We start from the raw sequence: 23,648 nt of genomic DNA on the forward strand, positions 1-23,648 counted from the left end.
AATACTAATCGGTCACTAATTTTGTTATCTTGGTAAATATAATGGTTAGATTTGGACTCGACTCTGAAACTTATTCGATCAGTACTCGTATCATATACTTAATTCGGACGCTAAGCGGCTGTTCCTCTCATTTGAGATTAGACATGTTTTATACAGCTTGGCAGGAAGAAATTTTAAGTCTTGCATAGAGTGAATGCTGTAAGAATAGAAAACCTAGGCTGTGATCTCGTTTTGATTACTTATTCTAGCTTTTTCATCCCATTTACCTTTCCCATTCGCATCAGCATCCAATTTTCTGCAAATATTCGTTTCCTTGAGACAGAGTAGTAAAATCTTAATGAGTTACAGTCATTTTTTAGCTTAGAAAAATTTAAAACTGTACTGCCTGTCATTAATTTCTCTCTCGTCACCTTTTCCCTGAAGAAGGACACTATCCGAAATGTCGAATTTTTCACTCTACATGGCAAGTTCACTGTATTCTTGTTATCAATTTTATTAAATAACGCAAGTCTTGTTGCTGCAGACCTACATCCAGTCTCTTTGGAGTCTGGTCATATAAAAGCTGTATACGTAATGTTGACTAGATGCAAAGTATATATATACTTAAATTTGAGTTGGTAGAAAGTCTGCTATATATCAAACTATTTTAAATCATTTATTATTGGTATTGATGGCGAAATTTTCTTAATTCTTAAATAAAAACTTACCTTTGTTCACTATATGAAACATTATATTCCCAGTTTATCATTGGTTATCATGTTCCAGATTGAGTCCTCAGATATTTAATGTAGCAAACTGAAAAAATAATAAATAAGTGTAAGGGAATTAATCACTGTTGTGATCGATTGAAAAGATATTACTTTATTGATTAATTTTGAGCAGAACGGGCTGGGAAGACAACTTTGGAACTTATATTAGTTAAAAACAATCACAAAATGAACAAGGTCATGTAACGAGGCGCAAATCTGATGTTTGGCAAGTTCAGTGACAACTCCGAACATATTTTGAGTTTATTAGATCTCAGCACGGTATAGTTTTAGCAATACTAATCAGATCAAAGATGGCTGAGCGATTTACATAAATATTTTGAGTGAATAATGCCTTGTGAGTGAATTTGATAAACAGAAACTGTGAGAAAATATGTGTGCGCGCACGTGTGCGTGTCTCCTACCACCGCCTGACGACTGGTGTTGGTTTATTTACGTCCCCATGACATAGCGGTTTAGCAAAATGAGACGGATAGAATAATTGTTAGACTTAAAAAATAAGTACAAAGGTCGACTTATTTGACTTATTCGACTAATCTCTTCAAGGCAGTGTCCCAGTATGGCCACAGTTCAGTGACTGAAATAAATAAAAGATAAGATGTCGAACAATAGCTGAAATAAAAAAAAAGATAAAATGTCGAACAATAGCTGATAAAAACAAAATGTTAAACAGGATGACAGAAGAAAACTGTCATAACACTGATCTTACTGTCATAACATTTAAGGCCCACGTCATTAAGATGACAAGGGCGCTGACTTATTTTTATGCTAAACCGGAGCATATTCAGTCAGGAACCAACAAAGACCATACACATACTGCGGAACGTGAGTAGAACTTTCAAACTTTTTTTTAATGGAACTTTGATGATTGGTTATTATATTCATTAGTGAATGCATTCTAGTCTTTAGAATTGGCAGGTTAATGGCGTTATTGTATTATTTTTAATAATAAAACAGTGTGCCAAATTAGTTTGGTACCTTGTGATTTCGGGTCGAAATTACTCCGGAATTAATTTATCTTTCATCCAGATATTTTCTTTTGCTTAGTCAGCAGAAAGGACGGTTGCTATGAACTTTCACAGAATCTCGGGGGCTGGTGGGTAGGAAGGAGGGGAAATATCCTCAAACCGGAGACCTAGTCCAACTGTTTGCAACAGAGAGGACTCCGATAAAGGCATCAAGGACCTGATAGTGGTGTTAAACTGGGTGACGGATTAAATCTGCCACGTATGTAGTCTACTGTTCCATACAAGTATTTTATTTATCAGCCCTCGAAAAAAGGCAAAGTTAACCTCGGTTTAATTTGAACTCAGAACACCAGAAGTCAGAATAAATGCGCTCTAACAACTCTTACTGTTCGATTAAATAACATGATGGATTAAAAATAGTGGTTTCAGCTTTGGCACAAAGCCAGCACTTTTAGTACTTTATTTTATCGACCCTAGAAGGATGAAAGGCAAAGTTGATCGCGACGGAAATTGAACTCAGAACGTAAAGAACCAGAACAAATTTAAATTACTAATTTCTTGTTTAGCTTTCATTTATCTAACACAATTGTGGTAAATTGAATCAAATATAAAACAGACTCTTCACCTTCGTAAATCTTCTGCTTTTTCTCACAATTTCAGTCACTCTTGACATGTTGATTATATGACTTCTTCAACAAAATCTAGTACTGGACTTGATGCCTTCCCTCAAGATTTCACTCTACATTTTGCTTCCTTCCCCAACTGTTTTTCTCACCCTACCAAACTGCAATAATTAAATTTAAATATAAATCACATTATTCTAATCAAATTCTTTCTGGAACTTCGTTTTTGCTCTACATAAGCACAAACATTCTAGAACATCCCCAACATCGACTAACTGGCAAGGATTTATTCAGCAACACTCTACAGTTACTAATTTACAGTTCCCGTCTTTTCTACTGCTACGACAGTGGCTTCTGCTTCTTTGGCTCATGAAAATACATACCCTGCCACCGGTTATCAATGGACCCTCCTCTTAGTAATCATTCCGTGCCCCACTCTACAAATTCTGAATTATGATTTACTTAGTCCATCTTCTATGAACTCCAACACTCGAAACCTTACTCGTTGCCTTTGTCTTCCACACTGGCGTCAACCTACAGTAATTCAAACTATATCAACTACATCTACATAATCAATCTGGAAGATCCTTTTATGTAAATTTTACCACATTTCACTTCATTTTAACCTCCTGCATACTTATGGGGTGGGGGTGGGGGGTAAACTCAAGGGCTGACCCAGGCAGCACACGTTCTAGCTACGTCACTGCTCTCTCAACCTTAAGACATTATATGAGATGAAAACTGTTTCACAAAGTGAATTTATTCAAATGAAAAAACAAACTATATCTTATTATTTCGAAAATGATAAATACCACATGTTTGTTTTTTTTATGAACTATGTTTTATTAAAAGACACCGTATCAAGCAGGGCCTCAGATTATTTTCACGGAGGCCTGCTGTTCCTCGGAATCCACTTAAAGAACTGGTTTAGGTATATCGACCCAGTATTCAGCTGGTTCTTTAGGCAAAGTTAGCCACAAATGGATTCAAAAGCAGAACGCTAAAAAGCGCAACTATATACCGTAAGACACCTAGTTCGATAGTATCTCTTATACCAAATCACCACCTTTAATAATATAGTAATTAATCGTTTCCTCGACACAGAAGAAATTCAAAACACTTAATCTGTCACACTTATGTAAAAAGATGACATCTTGACGAACCGTTGTTTGAACGATGTCACACTCTATAAAGTAATGACTTCTATATGTTGAAAGTCACAATCTAAAGGAGCGCACTGTATCTATTGTCATTTTATTCACATAGACGATACATTATAGGAATATATATTAATCTCAGTACTTTACTGAAACTATATTTTATAAACATCAAAATAGTTAAAATGCAATTTTCACATCGATGGGATGCGAGCTTAGAACGTAAAGGGAGATAACTTATTACAGTCCATAATTTTCTCCAACGTTGTAACAATTCAACCACGAACTCCGTATATTCCTTTAGGCTTATTTTAGGGATTTTGAAAAGACGAAAAATTAAGACGACTCGGTAGAGTATTAATACATAGCATACAGGGACGTGGCTAATTACAGCGAGACGTTTTATCAAGTTATTAGTTTTTCGACTTAATACAACAATCAAGCAGTATTTCAGGGGAGATAACTCGGACACAACATTATGTTCAGATGGAAATGACGACCAAATAGCTCGGTACTACTGACTAAAAGCAGGGAACATCGGTTCGATGAAGCCCATTGATCGTAGGCACAGACACTAAGGTTAGGTTACGTTAGGAGTGGCTAATATCAACAATTGCATTACGAAAGACAGAGTAATAAATACAGTACTGTACTTTTAATCAAGCATGCTATCCAATCTGACAGTGTAAAATACCTGTACACTGTAAATATACGCTATAATACAGTAAATTCAAAGTCTGCCTTACCATGGATGGTTAAGAAGTGTTGTTGATGTGCCGTGATTTTGTCCGCTGCTTCCGAAATCAGTTAAAGAAAGGTCCATAGTACCAAGGTATGAGTGCACATACATAGATATACATATACAGGTCATACACTAACGACTAAAACAAGTCCTCCCTCCCTAGAATGTATTCCTTCTAAAATTGTCTCCCTGCTCCTATGTTTACAGCAGTCACTGACTTGCAACATTTTAAAGGAAAGATTAGCTGTCTCAAAACGAATAATCTTAGAGTGCCTGCAAAAGCTATAGGTTCTGCCCCTACCTCAGATCTAGCAAAATAAATAAATAAATAAATAAATAAATAAATAAATAAAATCAACATACATTTATATTATTTGTTTCAGGTAAAAATCAATATACACAATGCAGTCTATATATTTTATGCTGCTTCTTCTTATCACATTTTCAGGTAAGTATATTTCTATGAATTAATGAATCATATTAATAAGCTAATTGCTAAAGAGGTGCTGACAAAGTTAAAGTAAGCAGAGTGAAGCCAATTGGCACAGATTGACTTTGAACTCTGTTGCACATGGACACTAAGTTATAACATTCTCGCTCACTTCTGTTGTTTTATGATAGTGCTTGGAAGCAAAGTGTGAAGAGTGTAGTCACTTCAAAAAGAAGATCGGGTTTCAGATGAGCAGGGTCTCCTTGATTATGTTAATAAGGGTCATAAGAGGTGACAAATTGTAGGTCTATGGCTAATACTCGAAAGGAACAAGATTTCAAGATGCTGAGGAAATCCAAGAAAATGTTACAAGGCAGCTGCTTGCTATCCCAAAAACGGAGTTCTGGGAATGCTTCCATCAATGGAAACAACGCTGGTATGGCTTCAGAAGGGAACTACTAAATGCCAAGTTGATGTGTGGTATAGTTTTTTTTTTTATGTAGTACCTGTCCTAATGGAGGCGCAATGGCCCAGTGGTTAGGGCAGCGCACTCGCGGTTTCGATTCCCAGACCGGGCCTTGTGAGTGTTTATTGAGCGAAAACACCTAAAGCTCCACGAGGCTCAGGCAGGGGATGGTGGCGAACTCTGCTGTACTCTTTCGCCACAACTTTCTCTCACTCTTACTTCCTGTTTCTGTTGTGCCTGTAATTCAAAGGGTCAGCCTTGTCACACTGTGTCACGCTGAATCTCCCCGAGACCTACGTTAAGGGTACACGAGCAGGCTGTTCCATTGATCGGATCAACTGGAACCCTCGACGTCGTAAGCGACGGAGTGCCAACAACCTGTCCTAATACTTTCTGATCAGACCTCGTATATATATATGTGTGCGTGCGCGCGTGTTTGTCTATGTGTGTGTATGTGTGTGTGTGTGTTTTGAGTGTAAGTCAGTAAAACCATTATATTGGTAAATATACAGACTTGTGAAATTTAAACAAAAGTGAAGAATATGCATTAATTTCTTGTTTTGAGAAAAAATCTTTTGTTTTTACAGTATTTTGCAATGGTTTGAAAAAGGAGACGACCAAGAAAAAAGGGAAACAACTCAATGACGACCCACTTAAATTAATTTTGGCTCAAAATAACTGGAAGGAATTAGCTTCAAAATTTATTTCGGACGTTGCCTCTAACATAGATATGAACAAAGTAATGAAGATGGTAAAAAGTTTCAATGTATCATCCTTTCTGAAGGACTTTCAGAAAAAAGAGTTATAATTTTAAATGACGCAATGATAAAATGATATTCTTATGGTTGTAGGTCTAACTAAAGAACTGTTGTAAGAATGAATAAATTTTGAAGTATTTTTGTAATAAACGCAACATGTATATGATAATATGATATGTCATTAACATATTTCAACATTATTCCTATATGTCACACTTTGGACACTGTTTATAATTTAATCTGTATACTAGTCTATGGTTAATAAACAGGCAGGTCTGTGTGGTTAAGAAGTTTCCTTCCAAACCATATAGTTTTGGGTACTACGTGGAACCTTGTTAGTGTCTTCTAGTATAGCTCTGGATTAACCAAATAACAGTGAAATCTATGTCAAATTACAACCCACTGTTTAGAATACAGTGGATAATATAATTCCAGATAAGTAAAAAAATGTAAAGACCCTCTTTGTTCATGAATGACCAAGGGATTGCACCTAGAAAGTTACCCTCCAAGACGCAAGTCTGGGCAAGGTTTATGGATGACTAGCAGTTGCCCATGCATACCAGCCTCCCCCTCTCCATACCACTGGTATTAACCAAGTGAAAGACAAAGGCTGATACAGCTTGGCACCAGTGATGTCGCAACTCATTTCTGCAGCCGAATGAACTGGAGCAATGTGAAAGAAAGTGTTTTGCTGAAGAACACAACACATAGCACAGTATGGCTTCAAATTTTGGTACCGGGCCAGTAATTTTTGAGGAGAAGGTAAGTCTATTACATCAACCCCAGTGTTCAACTGGTACTTATTTTATCAACCCTGAAGATGAAAGTTAACCTCAGTGGAATTCAGACTCAGAATGTAAAGATAAACAAAATACCACCAAGCATTTCGTCCAGCATGCTAATAGTTCTGTTAACTCACTGCCTTAATGAGGATCTTATTGTATACAGTGCTCGCGTGCATTTATGCAAACATTACATTGATATAAACAGTGTTTTTTTTCAATATTGCTCTAATAAAATCAGGCTGTCTATAGGTTGGAAATACAAGAAGTATGTTGAAGCCTATGCTTCTCTGAGAATGATTAATAAAACTTAAATAAGCCTGGAGTTGTCTCCCATACTTACTGAAATAATCAAAATATTAACCATTGCATTGATGTTGTCTTTTCCTAACTCCATTAAGTATTTTTAATTTCTGTCCAACCCATGCCAGTTTGGAAAATAAATGTTAAATGATGATGATGATGATGAGATGGTGGTGGTGGTGGTGGTGGTGGTGGTGGTGGCATATTTGGTGTTCACTGGATTAAATATTAACTATTGCTTTTCATGTTGATGGCATCTCTAACCTCAATGCATATTTTCAAGAATGTGAGAGCTCACATGGCTGCAGTCAACAGAAGAAATCTAGTTTTTAATATCAGTGAGGATTGTCGTCATAATTTTCATTAGACTGCTGTCTACACAAGATCTCACTGAAACATTTATGTACTCATTGGTTGTAATGACTATTTGCCCATATGGTTCCTCTACAAGGGTCCATTTTAATCAAGCAACTTCAAAACCATGGTTATAGTTAGTGAAAGAAAAATGCCAGATCAAATAATTACATTTACAGGCTATTGGAGGCACTGTCAAAGATACGCAGAAGATACAAGACGTTTAGTATGTGATATTATCCACTTATGCAATTACATACATGCTTGCATCTTGTATGTGTGTGCATGTTTGCATGTATATGTGTATACATGTATACATGTGAGCATGTATGTATTTGCACATTAATACATGTGTGCAAGCAAGCAAGCATGCATACATACATACATACATAAGTGCATGCACACGCAGACACACATGCACACGTGCATACATACATACATACATACATACAAACATACATACATACATAGAATGCATTAGATCAGTCTTCCAATAAATCTTTGCAATTTGTTGTCTACTAAGTGTATGATTACATAAAACGTTGCACAAAATTCTAGTATACCATAATAAAATAAAGCAAAAAAGAAATTTTCCTGAATTTTGTTATGAAAAATATTTAATAATTTTTATCTATTATATTTGAAACATATTTAGACAACATATGTAATTTATATATATTTTATAAAACAATATCTGGCATTTACACTGTCTCCAGTGTGTCCACTAAGTACCATCCAAAATATATAATTGATAAGTCATGAAGAACACAAGGTTGATTGATGTATCATTGTTATATCTGGCCGAGGTGAGTGGCAATGTATGAATTTTCACATAATGTTTGAGTAGATTCTTAATTCACATCAGTTGTTCTTCAGTGGAGACAGTCAGAGCTGCAATAAAAGAAAATTATTGCTATTGTAAATATTTTACTGTAATAAAAATAAATAACTAAATCATAGGTGTGGGCATGGCTGTGTGGTGCGAAGCTTGCTTCTCAACCACATGATTCTAGGTTCAGTCCCACTGTGCGGCACTATTCTGCTATAGCTTCGAGCTGACCAAAGCCTTTTAAGTAGATTTGGTAGACAGAAACTGAAAGAAGCATGCTGTATGTATATATATATATATATATATATATATTAGATTTGGTAGACAGAAACTGAAAGAAGCATGCTGTATGTATATATATATATATATATATATATATATATATATATATATACTCTCTTTTACTTGTTTCAGACATTTGACTGTGGCCATGCTGAAGCACCGCCTTTAGTCGAGAAAATCGACCCCAGGACTTATTCTTTGTAAGCCTAGTACTTTATTGTATTGGTCTCTTTTTGACAAACCGCTAGGTTACGGGGACGTAAACACACCAGCATCGGTTGTCAAGCGATGGTGGGGGGATAAACACAGACACACAAACACACATACATATATATATACATATATACGACGGGCTTCTTTCAGTTTCCATCTACCAAATCCACTCACAAGGCTTTGGTCGGCCCGAGGCTATAGTAGAAGACACTTGTCCAAGATGCCATGCAGTGGGACTGAACCCGGAATCATGTGGTTGGTAAGCAAGCTACTTACCACACAGCCACTCCTATATACACTAGCAAACGTCCCCTGTCCACTAGACGGTTTGTATAAGTGAAGAGGGTTAACTTGGACGGTGTTAAGTTGTGGAGATGTTTGGTAATTGTATGGGGTTGTTACTTTTGGTTTGGACATTAAAGATTCCTGAGACGTTAAAACTCTTGACTGTTTCTTCTAAAGAAGGAAAATTGATTGATAGTGTATCTTAACACAGTGAACCTTTCCAAAATTGTCATGAGGCCAATAAAATGAAGGAAAGGTGTTCAGCCCACAATATATACAACTTCCAGTGGAATTGGACATCATAATTAACCTTAAACTTTTTGCTCTCAAACACTTTCACATGAGGATAAGCACAATGTACTCTTCCATATTACATACCTCATATTGATACCTATACGTCAGACTGAACGCTATTTTATCTCCAAAGTGAATATTGCAAGTGATATTTAAGCAATAAACTGTTCTTTGGTTTTTGAATTTGACGACTGTTACTTTACATATTTTATTTCGCTTTTCCCTGGCGTAGTGGTAAGAACTATGGGATAAGTAACATTGGTTTCAAATGAAAATATAAATGTAAGTTTTAATCACCCGATGGACAGGCAAACAGAAACTGCTACTCAACAAAGATGCAAAAATGCTTAGGGAAGTCTCTCTTCTCTCAAAAACTTACACAAAAAGAGTTGAAATTCAGGAGTGAAATAACACAATGTGAAATAAAATAACATAAGGCATGTTCTTTGCAAATCAATTTTATCTCAAAATTGAACAACACTGCTTATTTTTTTAAGTTGGATGAGAAACGTTAGGTAAAGTTTTAGATGTAAACCCCCAAATTTTTCACATTTTATAAGCAATCAATTCGTCTTTTCTACTTTCAATTGAATTTTGTTGAGAATATCTTCAGAAAATTAAGTAATCACCAGTTATATATTTGCTTTATTTTCACTTTTTTGCTTACTTAAAGTAACTGCCTTTTCCTAGTAGTTTTTCATGTCAGCTAGTTTATTGCACAGAAAACAGCCGTAAGAACACATATAACTGCGAATGCTTGTGGTTGATTACAGTTAATTAAAGTCAGAGTGATATCAATTTTTTTAGTTGCTAACAAACGTGTGAAAACACAGAAATGAATATAGTTGTTTGTGGTCAAATATTTAAAACAAAATGAGACTGTATTTACAAACAGCAAGCTTTATTTACATATATCTGTCATTAAAATGTGAAAACGTAGAAATGAATTGTTTAGAACATCGGTTAATGAAAAAGATGACAGAAGAAACAGGACAAAAAGATTACAAAAATAGCGATTCTCACTTTGAAACTGACAATTTTGAAAATCTTTTTAGATTACGGAATACCTTGCTTTCTCATGTATCCATGTTTAAAATTTCAGCGTGATTGGATGAACAATACTCAAGAGTTATAAGTGCACAAAAAACAGACAGACAGAATGGGATTTATATATATATATATATATATATATATAAGATACATATATATATGTATATATTTATGTGTGTGTCTTTGTGTCTGTGCTTGTCTCCCCACCACCACCATCGCTTGTCAACTGATGTTAGTGTGTTTACGTCACCATAACTTAGCACTTCACGAAAGAGACCAATAGAATAAGTACTAGACTTACAAAGAATAAGTCCTCAGGTTGATTTCTTTGGCTAAAATCCCCTTAAGGTGATGCTCCAGCATGTAAAACATGTATCACACAAGTAAGGATATTTTCTTCTATGATTCTAGGTCTTTTTTCTTTTTTTTTTTTTTGTTGCAAGTTAGGGGTGTAGGGTCAGCTCCTTGACATTTGTCTTTTATCTTTTACTTGCTTCAGTCATTGGACTGCAGCCATACTGGAGCACTGCCTTGATGGATTTTAGTCAAACAAATCGACTTCAATATTTATTTTTAAGCCTGGTTCTTATTCTATCAGTCTCTTTTACCATACTGCTAAGTAAGTAAACAAACACCTGTTGCCAAGTAGTGGTGGGCACCCCCACCCCCACACACATGATAGGCTTCCATACAATTTTTATCTAAACAATAGTTTAGAGTAACCCATCAGATTACTATAAAATTTTTTTAATTATAATTGAACATAAAAGCAAACATTAAAAAAGAACTATATATATATATATAAGTGCATATATATATATATGTGTGTGTGTGTGCATGTGTGTGTGTATATATATATATATATATATATATATAGAGAGAGAGAGAGAGAGAGAGAAAGAGAGAGAGAGAGAGAGTGACTGACAGGCAGACAGACAGATAGATAGATAGATAGATAGATAGATAAGAAGTAACATGGATATTTAACAGAATGTTAACTTGATAAATAAGATAAATAGATTGATGAAAAGGTCTAACTTTGTATTCGTTTCAATATCATGCATCAGCAGCAGCTATTTCTGCAAAACTTGGGCAAGGAACATGTGGTACTTCATAATGGATATTTGGTATTATATTGCCATCCTTATCACTTGTAATGTCTGTCGACTGTAAATAATAATAGTACATATCATTTATAATAAAGTTAAACAGAACAAATTTATCGAAGTTATGTTTGCTGCTAAATCATATTTCCAATTTTTCTTAAACTACTTTGGCATATTATTTGCATATCCATGAAGATGTAATTTGGAGGAATGGTGTATGTTGGGAAAAAACTGTGCTACAAGTTGATAGTAGAGAGTATATGAAGTAGTGTCAAGCTAATGAAGAATCTGGTGCAGTGAAGTGGCTCAACTAGAACTTCATAAATAAGGAAATCCACAGTAAAGGTCTATCTAAAAGGAGCATGGAAATCAGACATTAAATTGATAGGGAGAGGTGGAGCAATGATGATGATGATGGTGTTGTAGCAAACTCATTAGAGGCGGAGAGAGAATGTAAGTTCGTTTGCCCGAACGTGAGAAATTATTGATTTCTCATTGGTTAAAAATTACTGCCCATATACAAATTCTGAACTTCATTGAAGAAGTCTTTCACGGGGTTACGGTTCTATGATTCGTGTATGAGTAGTTATAAAAACCCTGATTTTCAGAAAACTCTCCAGTGATCGTTGGATTGCCACTCGAATCCACAACACTCACTCAAGTGATCGTTGGACCGCCACTCAAATCCACGACACTCACCCTCTTGAGTATTGGCTAATATTTATGCCATGTTCAATAGTGTTAATGATGATGATGATGATGATAATGAAGACAATGATGATGACAGTGGTATGGACAAGCATACATTTTTGATTTTTAACTGTTTATTGGACTCTGTAAATTCAGTAAAACACGTTTAGTAATGTGCTAGTACTAACGTTGACAATAATAATTCTTTATTCTACAGACACAAGGCTTGAAATTTATGGAGAGGGGTCAAGTTGTTTACATTGATCCAGTGGTCAACTGTTATTTATGTTATTAATGCCGAAAGGATGAAAAGCAAAGTCAACCTTGGAGGAATTTAAACTCAGAATGTTAAGCTGGAAAAAATGTTGTTAAGCATTTTGTCCAGCATGCTAATGATTCTGCCAGTTCACCACCTTCATAATGATGATAATGATAAAAACAATAACATAACAATTAATAATGATTACTATTGGTGGAGTGGAGGTGCAATGGCCTAGTGGTTAGGGCAGCGGACTCGCGGCTATAGGATCGTGGTTTCGATTCCCAGACCGGGCATTGTGAGTGTTTATTGAGCAAAAGACACCTAAAGCTCCACGAGGCTCTGGCAGGGGATGGTGGCGAACCCTGCTGTAATCTTCCACCACAACTTTCTCTCACTCTTACTTCCTGTTTCTATTGTGCCTGTAATTCAAAGGGTCAGCCTTGTCACACTGTGTCACGCTGAATATCCCTGAGAACTACGTTAAGGGTACACGTGTCTGTGGAGTGCTCAGCCACTTGCACGTTAATTTCACAAGCAGGCTGTTCCGTTGATCGGATCAACTGGAACCCTCAACATCGTAACCGACAACAACAACAACAACAACTATTGGTGGAAGGTAGAATCGACAGAGTAATCAACTAAATGGTTTGTCGTATTTAGTTACATCCCTTACAGTTCTAAGTTTGTCTCCTACTGAAGGTGACTTTTCCTTTCATCCTTTTTACTCAATGAAATATGAACCAGTTAAGTAATAAGTTCAAGTGAATGAAAGGATCCTTCCTCTGAAAATTTGTGGTCTTGTGCAAAGAGTGTGGGCAAAAATGCTTTGCAGTATTTATTCTGGCTATTTATGTTCTAAGTTCAAATCCCACTGAGGTTAACTTACCTTTTCATACTTTCACCATTATCACCATCATCATCATTCAATGTCTTGTCTGTTGTGGCATTGTTTCTATGGCTAGATGCCCCTCTGGGTGCTTTTTATGTGTCACCATCACGGTGACAGCACTGACATGGGTACGTTAATGTAGCACTAGCACATGTGCTTTTTAAGTGGCACTGGCATCTGATGGGACAAGCCTGACTGTGTGGAAGACAGCGATTTTACTTAGCTTGATATGTCTTATCAAATCACCACATCTCCTGGTCCCTTAAAATTTCCTCAGTGAGGCCCAGCATCCAAAGATCCTTTCTCACCATTTTATCTCATGTCTTCCTGGGCTGTTGTTGTTGGCACTCCGTCGCTTATGACGCCGAGGGTTCCAGTTGATCTGATCAACAGAACAGCCTGCTCATGAAATTAACGTGCAAGTAGCTGAGCACTCCACAGACACATGTACCCTTAACGTAGTTCTCGGGGATATTCAGCGTGACACAGTGTGACAAGGCTGACCCTTTGAATTACAGGCACAACAGAAACAGGAAGTAAGAGTGAGAGAAAGTTGTGGTGGAAGAGTACAGCAGGGTTCGCCACCATCCCCTGCTGGAGTCTTGTGGAGCTTTAGGTATTTTTGCTCAATAAACACTCACAACACCCGGTCTGGGAATCGAAACCGCGATCTTATGACCGCGAGTCCGCTGCCCTAACCACTGGGCCATTGCGCCTCCACCTTCCTGGGTACCCTCCACAATTAAAGCTCAGCACTTCTTTACATAGCTGTCCTCCTGCATACACAATGCAACTGTCCTCATAAAATACCAGTCAAAAATAGAATCAATTCAATTGACTAACCTTTCCCTAAAATTTCTGGTCTTGTGTCAAAATAAGAGGCAATTAAGGTAGTGGATCGCAAAATCAATATAATGGTGGATTAAATACATGTATTTAATTTTTAGTTCAATTCTTACTTAGTCATCTTTCTGGGACCATTAAAATAGGTACTACTCTAGTACTGAACTCAATTAAATAGACTATAAATGAAGGTAAGCTGAAAAGTTCATAAGCTGACTATGAAGGAGTGATGTTAGAGTTGTGAAACTTGGCATTTACTAATCTTAACTTTTCTTATTAATAACTGCATTGTTTCTTTCCATGTAAAGAACACTTCAAAAGTAATTCGTAGTAACTTCTCTTGAAAATGGACAAATTTTGGCATCATAGTGTTATCAAGTACTTGGACATTCATGCTGACATGGTTGCTATATTAGGGGAGGATGCTCCAGTTTTGTCAACAGTGGAAAAGTGAGCAGCTGAATTAAGAGAAACATCAGTCTTGAAGATGACTCAAGGTATGGACGTCCTACAACTGCCACCACCAAGGAAAACATTGACTGTGTTCACCACAAGGTGATGATGGATAACAGCATTTGACTATAAATCAAATAGTCAATATTATTAGCATATCTCATGAGAGAGTTGAGAATATTCTGCTTGGTGGGTGCCATGTTTTCTGATACCTGATCAAAAGCACATCAGGTTGATTACATCACAGGTGAAAATCTGACATTGTTTGAGGCAACTCCAGCTGGTTTCCTTGAGTTATTCCTAACTCAGAATGAGGGTTGGCTTCATCACTTTGAGTCAGAGACAAAGAGACAATCCATGCAATAGAAATAAACCTCCTCACCAACTCCAAAGAAGGCTAAAGTCATGGAAGGTGTTGGCCTCAGTTTTTTGGGGATGCAAAAGGCATTGTGTTTATTGATTATCTTCAAAAGGGCCACACTATCAATGGAGAGTACTATGGCAATTTTCTGAGGCAGTTACAATGGGCTATCAAGACCAAATGCCTAGGAGAGCTGATGAAAGGGTTTTGTTTCGTGAGGACAATGCTCCAGCACAAAAATCCTTGCTTTCAATGGCTGTTGTGCATGACTGTGGCTTTGAACTGGCTAACCACCTTCCCTATTTGGCCCCATCTGACTATCATCTGTTCCCCAATATGAAAAAACACTTGGCCAAGAAGCAGTATCACAGTGATGATGTCATGTCTGTTATTGATGTCTTTTTTTATCAACAAGATGAAAACTTCTTCACTAATGGGATCCAAATACTTCAACGCCAATGGAAGAAATGTGTGGACCACAAGAAAGACTATGTTGAAAAATAAACCTCATTTGGTCACATCCTATGAGAGTATTTTAGTCAGCCTGTGAACTTTCCAGCTGACCCTTGTACATTGCCCAAAATTCTGGAGATGTTTAACTGTGTTATAAAGTATTAAGTATGTATTGATACAATTTTTCAAGTAATTGGTAAATGAAATATTGAGACTTAACTGTTCCTTAAATATATAGATTCATTCTTAATTCATTTTGTGAAGAGAAGCATCACTATATATTAAACTGAAATTTCAAAACTACTTACACATAATTTGACTTGCATAGGCTGCTCTTTGGCAGGAAGATGGTTTGTTATCTGGAATTTAAATAAAAAGAAAGAAGAAATCAATAAAGTGTGGCATTTTGTTTCGATAAATTGATTAATTTAATGCTTCCATAACTCAGTAAGAAATTCTTTGGACATTCTTTGTATATCATAAAAGAAGTAGTACCTCCCTTTTAACACATATGTCATTGGAGGATTTAAGTTCATAATGACAGGTTAAAATACACCTGAACACCACAGTACTTAATACTAGACACTAGAAATATAAAAAGTAAATGTCCTCAAAATCCATAAAAAAAGAAGTTGTTCATAAGACAAGAAATTAACTCTGACCACTTCAAAGTGGGTGAAAGATAAATATCTTCTTGGCTAGGACATTAGTTTATGACAGTATACTTTTTGAATATCCTTGGCAAAGATCACCTTGTTGCAAGAATCTGGACCATCACCCCAGTTACCACTTTCTGTCCTTGGTTTTTCCTACATACATAAACTTGCAGAGATGTTTAGCTTAGGTGGGCATCAACCACTTCAATCTCACCTGCCTGAGAGCTTGTAATGGTCCAGGGCTCTGTTCCTAATCTTTTGACTAATGTATTAAGAATAATTAACATTTATAGAATAATAAGCTCAGGAAATGAAGCATATGAAGTAAAGTGTTCTTTCCTGATATGTCCTGAGATGTGAACTTATGATTTTTCTGTTTTCTTCTACCTTTCTTGTAATATATCAAAAGAAAAAAAGAATTGTCGTTTCCCTAAATGCAAATGGATAACTAGATCTTTATAAGTATAAGTCAATCAATACTGCTGAATCTTAACACTTTATAGGCCAAAGGGAAGCACTAATAACATCAACATTTTGTTCTAAGTGTTTAGAAACTAAATACAGTGGAGAAGTTTCTAGATATTTTACCAGATTCGCAGAAGGATTTAAGATCTGAACTCACTATAATAAGATAATGAAATATTTGTCAAATTTGCAATCCTTCTGGACTCAATAGCAATGAAGTGTACCTTAACAACATTCCTATTAGAGATAGATACATTGAACTGTTGAGAGTTACTTGCTTTTACCATGAACACAATAAGCATTGTGCAATTGATAATGGTATAAGCCATCAACTTGGTAAATACATTACTGTCCTGTTAAAGGAGCCAGTTACAACAATTAATGAAGAGAGTCAAAGGCTCTTACAAAATACAGAATCTGATATATTCAACACACAAATTAACTACCACAGTTTACAATGTTACGGATGAAATAAAGAGAAAAACTTACTTTATATGTTATTCCTGCATGGTGCATCATGCATGACTGTCTTTGTAGAGTCTGGCGTGTGTACATTTCATTCCTAAGGGCATTGTAGCTATACATCAGAAGAAGAAAGAGAAGTTAGTTGAATTTATTTAACATCAACATATCAACCAATACAAATTTAAAATAATATACCAATACATATTTTAAAATAAACAACTCCACCCAATGATCATTATATACAATGCCCTATAAATTCTAGATTCACAGCATACCTAGTGGTATCTATCTCCTCTCTAGCCATTGTTTACTTTTGGCTTCTCTGCAAGCTCTTCTGCCCTTTGACAGATTCTATTTTAAATTCTATTTGGCACCCATATACCCTCCTCATGTAATAAATTGGGTAGAGGGTACCAATTTTGTCACCAACCACTTAGCTGTGAATCAGATTGTACTGGGTTACATGCCACAAAATAATCTTTGGTTGGTGTATTGGTCATATATGGGTGGTGAATTCTCTGTCAATTTTAGCAATCAGCACTCATTTTCTCAACCAACTATATTTTTACTTGTGAAATTAATGTGTTAACAACTGAGTATTCCACAGCTATCTGTACCCTTAACACAATTCTTAGACTGATGCACTCAGCATGACATGATGTTGCAAGGTTCGACCTCTGAAATACAGGCACAATTCAGAAAGAGAGAGAGAGAGAAAAGAATCAAATTCAGTTCTGGACTGACACTTTATCTAGTGACTACCAGAGAAGGAAAGACAAGGTTGATCTCAGTGGGATTTAAACTCAGAGTGAAGGAAGCTGAAGCCAGTATCTTAAGGCAGAGGCTGCTATATGCTACTTAAATTCATTTGGTGACAATCTTGGATTCTAGAAAGTAGTATATAGAATTCATATCTTTCTAAAGTATATTAGTAATTGTTAGTAAAGTTATTTCAACTAAGAATCAAAACTTGAGTGCATATTTCACACACCAAGGAATATATTGTAATCCCAAGATACCAATAACAGATAAGTACCAATTCATAATGGTCATACTGGAAATATAATTAAACTGAAACTTTTGAGCTTAAGAAAATAGTCTCAAGTATACCTATGTTGGAGAATTTGGATCTTTTTCTCATAGAAATTTGTTTTGCTATACCCCATATCCGGTACATCAGTGAGTGTACTGAAAAAGAGTATTCAAAAAAGAAATTTTTTGTTATGAATTGTTTAAAATTTCATTACTTTATATTCAATAAAAAATATACTTATTATCATTTTATATGAATTTTAACTTGAAACTTTGGTGGAAGAACATGTCCCACAAGACACACACCACAGTTTCAGATGCAATAGAACCTAATCTATCTGAAGAAACCAGATTGTTTTACTTTGCCATTGTGAACTACTTCTCCATATTGATAGTCTTCAGAAATTGTAAAAGGATGTTGGAATCTTTGTACTGAGACTTTTATAGAGATGAATAAAGTTGATTGTAAATAAGAATAAATGCAGTAATACCTCAAAAATGCAAACTCTCAGGTGTCATATGTATGTATGTATGTATGTATGTATGTGTGGAGGCGCAATGGCCCAGTGGTTAGGGCAGCGGACTCGTGGTCATAGGATCGCAGTTTCGATTCCCAGACCGGGTGTTGTGAGTGTTTATTGAGCGAAAAACACCTAAAGCTCCACCATCCGGCAGGGGATGGTGGCTGACCCTGCTGTACTCTTTCACCACAACTTTCTCTCACTCATACTTCCTGTTTCTGTTGTACCTGTAATTCAAAGGGTCAGCCTTGTCACACTCTGTGTCACACTGAATATCCCTGAGAACTACGTTAAGGGTACATGTGTCTGTGGAGTGCTCAGCCACTTGCACGTTAATTTCATGAGCAGGCTGTTCCGTTGATCGGATCAACTGGAACCCTCGACGTCATAAGCGACGGAGTGCCAACAACAACAAATGTATGTATGTATGTATGTATGTATGCATGTATGCATGCATGCACTGAAAGAACAGTTGGAAGTTGATCCAGATCTTTTTTCGAAGGTCATCACTGGTGACAAAAAGCTGGTGCTACGGAATTTGTAGATGTGAAAGAGGAGGAGAAAAAAAAACAATGGAGGCGTTAAAAGGCATCACCTTGCAAGAGTTCCAGGACTGCTTTCAAAAGTGGAAAATGCATCTGAATAGTGGAAAATTGCTTCAAATGGAGAAAACTTTGAAGGTGATAAAAGTGTGTAAACATGTAAAACTAAGTGAATAAAATAATATTGCAAAATTGTGGTTTCTGTTGGGTACCCCCTTGTATGTATCGATGTATGTATATCTCTTTTACTTGTTTCAGTCATTTGACTGCGGCCATGCTGGAGCACCACCTTTAGTTGAGCAAATCGACCCCAGGACTTATTCTTTGTCAGCCTAGTACTTATTCTATTGGTCTCTTTTGTCGAACTGCTATCGGTTGTCAAGCAATGCTAGGGGACAAACACAGACACACACACACACACACACACATATATATATATATATACATATATACGACGGGCTTCTTTCAGTTTCCGTCTACCAAATCCACTCACAAGGCTTTGGTCGGCTCGAAGCTATAGCAGAAGACACTTGCCCAAGATGCCACGCAGTGGGACTGAACCCGGAACCATGTGGTTGGTAAGCAAGCTACTTACCACACAGCCATTATATATAAAAGTAGAATTTTATGCCATCCTGTTGATGAATCCATCTCTTTAAATCTTGCACTTCTAATAATCCTTTACTACCCATTACATATAAACTCTTCATTATAAGGTCTGAGTGATTACAGAACTTTCTGTCCATGATTGTATCTTCAATGATACACTAACTGCTAATTATTATATTAACCATACCAATGATCACAAACAACCACTCATATTCTCCTAAATTGACAGAACTTCACAATTAACAGTAATGTGAAAAATAAAGAAAACAACTCTACTCTTTTATTTGTTTCAGTCATTTGACTGCGGCCATGCTGGAGCACTGCCTTTAGTCGAGTAAATCAACCCCAGGACTTATTCTAGTAAACCTAGTACTTATTCTATCGGTTTCTTTTGCCGAACCACTAAGTTACGGGGACCTTAACACACCAGCATCGGTTGTCAAGCGATGCTGGGGGGACAAACACAGACATACAAACATATATATATATATACATATATACGATGGGTTTCTTTTAGTTTCCGTCTACCAAATTCACTCACAAGGCTTTGGTTAGCTCGAGGCTATAGTAGAAGACACTTGCCCAAGGTGCCATGCAGTGGGACTGAACCCAGGACCATGTCATTGGTGAGCAAGCTACTTACCACACAGCTACTCCAAGAAAATTTAAATAATTTTTCATGCTAATGAAGTTAAAGAATGAAACGTACCACTCCTTTATAATTTTATATTTTTTTCTTGGTTCAATCATGCGACTTTGTTCCAGGACTCTAATTTTCCGAAAAAGATCCTTGTTTTGTTCAATAAGCTAAAAATAAAATAAAGTTATTTACTTCGTAAAAATTACTTTTTAATTGCTGGGTCTGAGGGAAGAAGTGCTTATAGCTTTTGAAATGCCTTCAAGGGATTGGCACAGTTGACATCATTAACATTTTACATAAACTATCACAAGACAACACTTGCATGGAAATATAGGGAGAAAGTTAGAGAGTGTCAATGTTCTGAGGATGAAGAATTGGGTTTTATGCATGGTGCAGGGATGTTAAACAAAATATGGTAGATTAGGGGAAGACGAGAAAAGTGAGCTAAGAGTGACTGAGACTAGCCTAGCCAGCTTGCAGGGAGCAGTGACCATTTATTGTTGTTTGTTGGCACTCTGTCGCTTACGACTACGAGGCTTCCAGTTGATCCGATCAACGGAACAGCCTGCTCGTGAGATTAACATGCAAGTGGCTGAGCAGTCCACAGACACGTGTACCCTTAACGTAGTTCTCAGGGATATTCAGCGTGATACAGAGTGTGACAAGGCTGACCCTTTGAATTACAGGCACAACAGAAACAGGAAGTAAAAGTGAGAGAAAGTTGTGGTGGAAGAGTACAGCAGGGTTCGCCACCATCCCCTGCCGGAGCCTCATGGAGCTTTAGGTGTTTTCGCTCAATAAACACTCACAACGCCTGGTTTGGGAATCGAAACCGCGATCTTATGACCGCGAGTCCGCTGCCCTAACCACTGGGCCATTGCGCCTCCATGACCATTTATAGTAGCAGTAGAAAAGACAGAGAAAGGTGACAACATGTATGTAGGCCAGTGGCTGGAGCATATCTTAGATGTGGATAGAATTATATTGAAAAGGAGATAAAACAGAAAGTTATTCAATGGGTTATTAACTTCATTTGGGTATGTTTTGTTTGAATTTATAGCAAAACACTATTTTGATTGGTTAAAATTCTCTGGCTAACTTCAATTTCTATCTCTTGTTACATATTAGTGAAATAGTGAAGAAATATCAAGAGAAGGAGAATAAAGAAATGGATAAATTGGGAACACAAAGGGATAAACACTGTTTATTAAAAGTATGCACAGAATGGTCTAAGGATTGAAAAGGGAGGTAGGGAGGGAGAGGGGGGAGAAGAGAGAGGCAAGGAGGAGAAGGGGAGAGAAAGAGAGAGTAGAGAGAGCGAGAGAGGGGAGAGAGAGAGAAAGAGAGGGAGATAGAGAAAGAGAGGGAGAGAGAGAAAGAGAAAGAGAGGGAGAGAGAGAAAGAGAAAGAGAGGGAGAGAGAAAGAGTGCAAGAAAGAAAGAGTGAGAGAGAGAAAGAAAGGGGATGTAGGAGGGGGAGGGAGAGGTATGTGGGAGGAGAGGGAGGGAGAGGTATGTGGGAGGAGAGGGAGGGAGATATGGGAAGAGGAGGTTACTTAGCCCGTCTGTAATGCTTTCATGTGATTAGTTGAAGGGAAAGGTGAAGAGCGAAAAAAAGGTGAGAGAAAAAGAGGGTAAGGCAAAGAGTGAGAGGGAAAGCGGGAGAGTGTTGTGTATTAGGTCTATAAAATTGTGCATAAAGTATATAAAGTGTATATATATATATAAAGTGCATTATGTAGTCATCATATTCCAATTTCCTTCACTTTTCAATGATTAGCAGATGAGTGACTATCTTTTGATACAGACAGAACACAGGCTATGCTATCAGGTTTTTTGGATTAAGTTTTCAGAAATAATCTTATATTTCGTATGTGTATTTGGTGTGCAAGATTCTTGATGTGGATACGTGTATTGAAAGAAATACAATTAAACCTTGGGAGAGGCATTATGCCGGTAATAAACACACGCACTGGTTCAGTCCTTTATTAATTTATAAACAGTATATAGTTTTTTGTTAAATCATTTCATTGCACTCTTGCAATCTATCAGCATAATGCCTCTCCCAAGGTTTAATTGAATAATCTTATAAGTTTACCATTAATTTTGTGAAATATTCATGGGTCGGTCCCACTAGTTATTATAAATATACTTATTTTTGGTATGTAAAAATGTGTAAACATCATAGAATGGTAGAAAACTCCCATTTTCATTTCTCAGTAGAAGCATTGCATTTATTTCCCTAACTTCCAAATCAGACAAGAACATATCTATTACAGGTACCAGGCCTGAAATTTTGGGGAAAGGAATAATCAATTGTATTGGTACCAATACTTGACCAGTACTCTGTTTTATTATCATTAAGAATTTGAAAGGCACAATTGACCTTAATGAGATTCAAACCTGAAACAAACAGCCAGAAGAAATACTGTAAGGCATTTTCTCCAACATTCTAAGAATTTTGTCATTCCATCTCTTGGCAAATTAAATAAACAATGATCTCAAATTTTGGCACAAACTAGCAATTTTAGAGAGAGGGGTTTAGTCAATTACATAGACCCCTGTGCTGAACTGATACCTATTTTATCAACCCTGAAAGGACAAAAGGCAAAGACTACCTTGGTGGAATTCAAAGTCAAAACGTAAAGAGCTAAAAGAAATGTTATTAACATTGTTGTTGGAAATTTCTGAATGAAATGCTACTAATATTTCTGATGTGTTAACATTTCTGACAGCTTGCTGCTCTGAATTAAATGAATAGTGATTTCATTATACACAAACCTAAATCCAAAGGCTTGGATGAATATCCCCTCAGTTCTGGAGCTGGCAGGATTATCCAAAAGTGATGGGAAGAGACCAGATGGGAAGAGACCAGATGGAAAGAAACCAGATTATCCCTGGATAATAGGGAGGTGCTTCATCTGGGACACCAAGGTCTGTGACTCTTTTGTTCCTTCCCTTATCCTGGATACTGTGGTAAATGGGAGGGTCACTGCTTCCATAGCCAAATGAAACAAAACTCTGTAGTATTGGGACCTGGCAGTGAACTATCTCTTCGAGCCTGAGGCGTTTGAGAAATTCAGAAGGACTGGGCCATTAATGGTGAAGTTCTTGTCATCGTTGGCAACTCCCCTCACTAAGGTGTCAGATGATGCCTGTGAGGGTGCTTAGCTTTTCCAATGCCTTAGCCTCACCATTGCTCATGGTAATGCTGTGAACATGCTGGCTTGCTTCAGTAGGCTCCGTCAAACCTTGTGGTGTGTGACCATCTGAAACTCCTGGTGCTGCATTGATGTTTTTTCTTTCTTTTCTTTCGCCCCATTTTTTTGTCTTTCTTTTGTATCATATATGTATCATAT

General features: G+C 36.7%; 1 protein-coding gene and 1 long non-coding RNA gene across 18 annotated transcripts in view; one reads left to right on the forward strand and one right to left on the reverse strand.

The window, feature by feature from the left end:
- Nucleotides 1–1,499: 1,499 nt before the first annotated feature.
- On the forward strand, nucleotides 1,500–7,018 carry LOC106881214 (uncharacterized). The gene is made up of 3 exons (XR_001410827.2): nucleotides 1,500–1,592; nucleotides 4,641–4,705; nucleotides 5,741–7,018. It is a non-coding gene; the product is annotated as an uncharacterized LOC106881214 (long non-coding RNA).
- Nucleotides 7,019–7,949: 931 nt separating this feature from the next.
- Nucleotides 7,950–23,648, reverse strand: part of LOC106884052 (uncharacterized) — a 177,652-nt gene continuing 161,953 nt past the window's right edge. For all 17 annotated transcript variants that reach the window (XM_089347361.1, XM_089347362.1, XM_089347364.1 and 14 more), the window contains 6 exons: nucleotides 20,360–20,457; nucleotides 18,057–18,134; nucleotides 16,971–17,058; nucleotides 15,669–15,719; nucleotides 11,342–11,470; nucleotides 7,950–8,241 (listed from right to left, as the gene is read on the reverse strand). In XM_089347361.1, the coding sequence (XP_089203487.1) occupies nucleotides 11,360–11,470; nucleotides 15,669–15,719; nucleotides 16,971–17,058; nucleotides 18,057–18,134; nucleotides 20,360–20,457 (426 nt within the window). In that variant the 3' untranslated portion in view covers nucleotides 7,950–8,241; nucleotides 11,342–11,359. The remainder of the gene's footprint in view (nucleotides 8,242–11,341; nucleotides 11,471–15,668; nucleotides 15,720–16,970; nucleotides 17,059–18,056; nucleotides 18,135–20,359; nucleotides 20,458–23,648) is intronic.

The sequence above is a fragment of the Octopus bimaculoides genome, chromosome 2, assembly GCF_046866305.1.
Source record: "Octopus bimaculoides isolate indiv1 chromosome 2, ASM4686630v1, whole genome shotgun sequence".
NCBI classification, from domain to species: domain Eukaryota; kingdom Metazoa; phylum Mollusca; class Cephalopoda; order Octopoda; family Octopodidae; genus Octopus; species Octopus bimaculoides.